Source organism: Meleagris gallopavo, chromosome 1 (assembly GCF_000146605.3).
Source record: "Meleagris gallopavo isolate NT-WF06-2002-E0010 breed Aviagen turkey brand Nicholas breeding stock chromosome 1, Turkey_5.1, whole genome shotgun sequence".
Lineage (NCBI taxonomy): Eukaryota > Metazoa > Chordata > Aves > Galliformes > Phasianidae > Meleagris > Meleagris gallopavo.
The window spans coordinates 3,445,070-3,451,910 of NC_015011.2; the positions used below are offsets into that span (position 1 = coordinate 3,445,070).

The 6,841-nt window shown below is 40.9% G+C and overlaps 2 protein-coding genes across 2 annotated transcripts in view; both read right to left on the bottom strand.

The window, feature by feature from the left end:
• PRKCQ (protein kinase C theta) overlaps window positions 1–6,841 on the bottom strand; it is an 826,629-nt gene that overhangs the window by 520,694 nt on the left and 299,094 nt on the right. The window lies entirely within an intron of this gene.
• Window positions 672–6,835, bottom strand: LOC109367703 (muskelin-like). The gene is made up of 3 exons (XM_019615460.1): window positions 6,680–6,835; window positions 5,553–5,667; window positions 672–881 (listed from the first exon to the last, which is right to left on the bottom strand). Exons 1-3 carry the CDS (start codon window positions 6,820–6,822, stop codon window positions 687–689), a joined length of 453 nt encoding a protein of 150 aa, XP_019471005.1. The 5' UTR covers window positions 6,823–6,835; the 3' UTR covers window positions 672–686.

A 6,841-nucleotide genomic window follows, 5' to 3' on the forward strand; every position in this document is an offset into this window, starting at 1 on the left:
GTAAAAACTGACCCTTGGTTCTGCCAAGAGTTGGAGGTCAAAGTATTCTCATCAAGAATGCAGAAAGAAGATATATCTATTGGCTTCAAAAAATTTGCTGAACCTTGAAAGACTCTTTAACTGTTACAATTTATTGCTTAAGGCAAGACCATGAGCTTGATTTTGAAAAGCTGTTTCCTAAAGTAGCAAATAAAAGGCAGCTCTGAAATACCCAGAGTGCAGGTATCACAGTGCAGATGAACTCCCCATAAGCGAGATCTTTCAAGTGATTCTGAAAGAGAAACATTGATGACCTCACTACAGATAAGTCTCAGATGTGCAAAGGAATTCAGCCCCCAGACTTCATTAACATCTTTGTGAGCTGTCACTACCTCCTATCACACTGCTTTAAAAAAATATTTCCTTGGGAGGTGACAGTACACATGTTGATGAGAAGCAGAGTGAAGAGGAAATCGAGAAATTCTCCACAAATCCTCACACGATAGTCAAGACTTACTTTAGCTTCAGAATAACATCATAAAACCAGAGTGAAGTAAATGATTACAATTTTATCATTTAGATTTGCCCAACAGCTTTTAATATTGAACTATTTTTTCTTAACCAAAAATAAACAGGAAATTTGCAGATCGCCATATAATCAGTGAAGTGAAACAACCATTTCCAGGATACAGAGATTTTTAAAGATGCTAAAACTTAGAGATTTTTGAAAAGAAAATTGCAGAACATCTTTTGTTTCTATACCTGTGCTTCCTTATGAGGTATTTGCAGTGTCTTAGCAGGTATTCCTTTGAAGGTCGACAGAGCTTCAGAGACCAGAAATCATCTAATCTCATCTTTGGAGAGCAGGACTTGCCAGGATTTCCTCCAAATAAATAATGAACCTATAGACGAAGATCAAGAAGTTTAACTGTTTACATATATTCATTAGACAATGACTCTTTCTTTTTTGGACAAGCTGCTCCAACTTATTATGAGCTTTATTATCCCTACTTTATCCCTTAGAAAATGAGGTTATCTTAAAGCACTTAAAATGTAAGATAATAAGACATCCACAGACCAGGCCATCTCTTTCTTTAGGAAAAACTTATAAGCATGATAAATCTTCAAGCAGATAATATGAGCAGAAGAGGATCTCACCCAACTCTTGTTGCTCTGTTCAAATTAGAGCAAACAATATCCAAACTGATTGATTATAAACTTCTTTTCCAATCTTGTTCTCAAAGACACCAAATTATCCCCATCACAAGGCAAGGAAAAATTAAGGTACCTCAATAATGCCTCTCTCTATTTAGGTCAAGCAGACTTAAATATATACACATATATGTAAAAATCGAGATTACTCCAGCAACCAGACTCTCTCTTCAAATAAGAAATACCTATGCTCGTAAGTAAGACTCAAACATTCTGGACTAATATTCTTAAATCCAGTCAAAGCACTGTTGATGAAGACGAAGAGTTGAAGGCAATACAGCTCAGGTAAGTAGTCTTCTCCTTGAGTCAGAGAAGAGATCATAGTGTTCTCTAAACACAAGGGCCCCTGGAAAAGGGAATGGGGGAAAGTCCTAAAGATGCTCAAAATGAAGTGACAACTAGCCCAGTCCAGCACAATCTTGGGAGACGACACAACAGACCTGTCTTCTTACATGTCCTGGAAGCTCCCAAGATCTTATTTTTCTCTGCAAGACAGATTTATTTCCATTGTCTCTGGAAGGGCAGACTTATTTCACCTGAATACATCAGTCTAGCTGCAAGGTGTTTGATGCACTGCCTGGGCACAAAGGAGGAATTAAAATAAGAAGACATAACTATAATGTTAAGAGTTGAGAAAAATTGTAATGCTAAGAAGAGTGGAATAGCTGAAAAGGAAAATACAAATCTTATTTGGAACCAGATGTCACATCCATTGCTGTGACTGATCATGTTCAAGAGTTCTAGTAATCCAGAGAGACCAACCCTGGAAACACTGCATAGTATGCAAAATCCGTTTTTTGTTGAAGGTAGCTCAAATAGACCTTCTGATAATTTCAGAATACAACAACTTAGAAAGGCAAGGCTAGACAGAGAGAGGAAAAAGAGAGCACAAAGGACTGTATTTCTTCACTTTTTTTTTTCCCCTCTTTCACATCATTTCATATTTCAGGCTCTGAACTGCTGATACTAACCATGACAAAGAGTCTTCAAATACTGAAGTTCAAGAAGTTTAATAGGCTACTTATCTCCACCGCTTTAAAAATAATCACTCAAAACAATGTATTCTACATCCTACTGATGTAGGCTCTCCTTATTTATATCAAGAGGAGTTTAGAAAGGTCATTTGAACAGAGGTTTCTAAAAATAAGACTCTTCAAAACAAGCACATCAAACAGCTCTTCAGATAATGCTGAACAACTGCCACAATTTAGCAAGCTTCACAATAACTTAGAAAATTCTACTATCAATCTCAATCTCATACCTTACACATTGAAAATAAACAATTAAGGGTAGATCAGTATTTATAATCTATCATTAACATGCTCAGTGAAGACAAATAATAACACTGCCATACACTGCCATAGAAGTTGCACCTATTCTTCCTTAAACTTCTCCTTCCATCCACAAGCTTTTCCAAATTCCATAGCATACAATGAAATTACAAACATACATTATATTTTTCAGTTTAGGCTGTTTCACACTAAATAAACCAATTTTAAAAGCAGTTTAATCACATCCCTGAAAGTTGATGTGAATTTGTCACCATGATTTAAATTCATAGGTTAATGAAGTTATGGTAACCTAATCCTTGGGTTTGCGTTAACATGCACAAAGTTCTAAATCTGCTCATCACTCATGTACACTCTATGAACAATTTTAAGTACAACTCAGTATTTGTCCATTAAAGTCAGATAATGCTAAAGAATGACTTTTGCTTCTGACATGCAGAGGAAATAAAGGCACCTGTTACAGCAGATTCTTAACAGAGCTGAGTTCAAATACTTTCATAGGATCATAGAATGGTTTGGGTTGGAAAGGACTTTTAAGATCATCTAATTTCAACCCCTATGTGCAGTCACCAGCCACCAGACCAGGTTTCTCAAAGCCCCATCAACCTGGCCTTGAGTGCTATCAGGGAGGGAGCATCCACAACCTCACTGGGCAACCTGTTCCAGTATCTCATTACCCTCACAGTAAAGAACTTCCTCCTAATATCTAGTTTAAATCTACCCTCTTCCAGTTTAAAATCATTTTCCCTTGTCCTGTTGCTACATGCCCTTCTAAAAAGTCCCTCCCCAACTTTCCTGTAGGCCCCCCTTCAGATACTGGAAAGGCCCAGGAGCCTTCTCTTCTCCAGGCTGAAGAGTCCCAGCTCTCTCAGCCTGCCCTTGTAGGCAAAGTGCTCCAGCCCTCTAATCATCTTCATGGACCTCTTCTGCACCCACTCCAGTGAGGTGGGTTGAGAACTGGCTGATTGGCAGGGCTCACAGGGTGGTGATCAGCAGCAGAGAGTCTGGATGAAGATTAGCAGCAGTGTTCCCTAGGGGCCAGTGCTGGGTCTGGTGTTGTTCAACATCTTCACTGACGACCTTGATGAGGAGAGAGTGCCCACCCTCAGTAAGTACGCCAACAATACAAAGCTGGGAGAAGTGGCTGACATACCTGAAGGCTGTGCTGCCATTCAGCAAGATCAGGACAGACCGGAGAGCTGGGTAGCAATAAATCTGATGAGGTTTAACAAAAGCAAGTGTAGCGTCTTGCAACTGGGAAGGAATAACTATGAGTATCAGGACAGGTTGGGGGCATGACCTGTTGGAGAGGAGCTCTGCGGAGAAGGACCTGGGGGTCCTGGTGGATGACAGGTTGGCCATGAGCCAGCAGTGTGCCCTGGTGGACTACAAGGCCAATAGGATCCTGGGGTGAATTAAAAGGAGCATGGCCAGCAGATCAAGGGAGGCGATCCTCCCTCTACTGTGCTCTGGTCAGGCCTCACTTGGACTACTGTATCCAGTTCTGGGCTCCCCAGTACAAGAAAGATAGGGATCTCTTGGAGAGAGTCTAGCGGAGGGCCATAAACATAATAAAGGGCCTGGAGTATCTTCCCTACGAGGAAAGGCTGAGTGAACTGGGTCCATTCTGCCTTGAGAAAAGACAACTCAGAGGGGATCTGATTAATGTTTATAAAAATCTTAAGTGAAGAATGTCAAAGAGACACAGCCAACCTCTTTTCAGTGTTCTCTGGGGACAGAACAAGGGGAAATGGCAAAAAACTGGAGCATGGCAAGTCCCACACCAATTTGCAAAGGAACTTCTTCATAGCGAGGGTGACGGAGCACTGGAACAGGCTGCCCAGGGAGGCTGTGGATTCCTGTAGGCCTCTGTATTTTATTTATTTATTTTCCCTTCTTGAAAATAGGTTTTTTGTTTCCCCTTTTCCACTCAGTGGGAACTTCCCTAGGCTACCATGACACTTCAAATATGGACAGTGGCTTGGCAACTTCATCCACCTCAGAACCCTTAAAACTTGTGGATGGATTTTAATTGAGTCCTGTGGACTTGCACGCCTTCAGGTTCTTAGATAGTCTTGAACTTGATCTTCACTTATAGTAGACAAATCTTTCTTCTCCAAGCACTGCCTTGGCACTTTGGGTGGTATGGCTAGAGCCCTTACTAGTGAAGACTGAGGCAAAGAAGTCAATGAGTACCTCAGCTTTCTCCATATCCCTTGTGACCAGGTCTCCAGTATCCTTCCAGAGAGGGCCTGTATCTTCTCTGGCCTTCCTTTTATCACTGATGTATCTGAAGAATTTTTTCCTTGTTCCCCTTTATGTCCCTAGCTAGATTTAATTAGATCTGGTTTTAGCTTTCCTAACCTGATTCTTGGCTCTGCCAACATCTTTGTAGTCCTCCCAAGTAACCTGGTCCTGCTTGCACTCCCTACAGACATTTTTTTTGAGCTTAAGTAGGTCCAGGAGCTCCTTTTTGATACATGATGGCCTGCTGGCATTCCTGCCTGCCTTCCTTTTTCTTAGAATGCAATGTTTCTGGGCTTGGAGGAGATGGACCTTGAATAATGACCAGCTTTCTTGGGCATCCCTTCCCACCAGGGCTTTATCTCATGTCACCCTGCCAAGTAGTTCTCTGAAGAGAAAAACATTCCCAACAAGAGAGAAGAAAACAATGACATTCCCAGCATTCCTTATTGAAAATGTTAATTGTTTGTGAGTACTTGGAAGGATGAACGCAACAGCTAAACTAAAGAAACAACTCCAAGAGGTTTTGAACTCAAGCCCCTAAAGATGATGCATAAAGCTGCAGGTGTTCTCAAGTACAAGAAAAGCTACTAGCTTGCCACCTGACAAGTCTGTATTGCTTGTAGGAGCTATCCATAAGAGGGAAAAGTACAGCCCACTTCCAAACACATTAGTTTGTCAGCTGAAACTACAGAACTAACAGAGTAATCCAGAGTAACAGTTAACACCAAACAAACAGGTATTTTCATTGTACTATCTCTGAAGAAGCAACTATACTGGATGAGTAACAAAAATAAAATCACTGTCTATATATTTAGACTCTCATACCTTGTGCAACTCATCATAAACCAATTGATGGGCAAATCTTGGGCAGGGCTCTTCTTCCTGAAGACTTTTACCTGGATTTTCTTTGGCTGCTTGGTCATTTTTATAGACACAAGACCTAAAATATATGACAATAAGTACTGATTAATAGAATAGCATTTTGGATACAGGAGAGATGAGGGAGATCTAGACCATGAACTTTAACAAAAGTGCTATTTGAATCACTAATCTCCTCTCCACACAGACTTTTTTGTTTTGTTTTGTTTCCAACTGAAGGTCCTACAGAGAGACCTTGACAAACTGGACAGGGGAATTGCCATGTACATAAAGTTTAACAACAGCAAGCGCTAAATTCTCCACCTAGGATGGGGCAACTTTGGATATTTATACAGACTGAGGATGAGAGGCTTGTACAGCAGTCCTGTGGAAAGGGAACTGGGGATTCTAGTTGATGGTAAGTTCCCTGGAAACCATACCCTGGGGTGCATGAGACCCAGCTCTGCCAGCCAGGTGAGAGAAGGGATTGTCCTTCTCTTTTCTCCACTGTATGGTCTCTCACCTCAACCACAGGGTGCAGTTTGGGTGCCACAATATAAGAAGGACATAAAACTCTTATAGAGCATCTGAAGAAGAGCTACAAAGATGGAAAAAAAGGACAAGACATACAAGGAGAAGCTGAGGTCCAAGGTTTTTCAGCCCAGAGCAGAAAAGGCTGAGGGAAGGCCTCATAGTGACCTACAGCTCCTCACAAGAACTGGTGACAGTGACAAGGCCAGAGGGAATAGCATGTAGCTGTCAAGGGAGGGTCCAGTGGGGAATTAGGAAAATGTTTTTTTGCCTTGAACATTTCCTACAAGAAAAACTTCACATAGGAGCTTACTTTTTCCCCCAGCCACCTCCCACCTGTCTCCAGTGAAAGAAGAATACAGTTTCCTCCCTTCAAGTGGCTTGTTTCTACAGTCTTTCTAAATACTCTGGGAAAGAGAGCCTAAAAGGAACTGAACCTTCAAGATTACCAGTGCATAGTTATAAATTATTATAGAGTTACTTAGTAAGTATGACTGTGTTAAGCACTGCTTTCTAAAGAAATTATTGTAGAAATTGGAAGTTTTCCCCTTTAATTGACTTACCAGCTGTTCCTCACAATGTCATAAATCCAGAAAGAATTCCTTACATTCTCTTCTCGCTTCTCCTTATCTTTACTGAGCCCAGACAAGACATGGATTTCATTCAGTTCTGGATCAATGGTAGCCCTTTGAGTGAAACCTGTCATTGGAACTGACAAAGGAAAA

Coding starts and splice junctions, on each gene's coding strand:
- LOC109367703 (XM_019615460.1), bottom strand. CDS start 6,822: ATGACAGGTTTCACTCAAAGGGCTACCATTGATCCAGAACTGAATGAA. Junction 5,668..6,679: donor GACATTGTGAGGAACAGCTG/GTAAGTCAATTA, acceptor CATATATTTTAG/GTCTTGTGTCTATAAAAATG. Junction 882..5,552: donor TTTATGATGAGTTGCACAAG/GTATGAGAGTCT, acceptor CTTCGTCTATAG/GTTCATTATTTATTTGGAGG.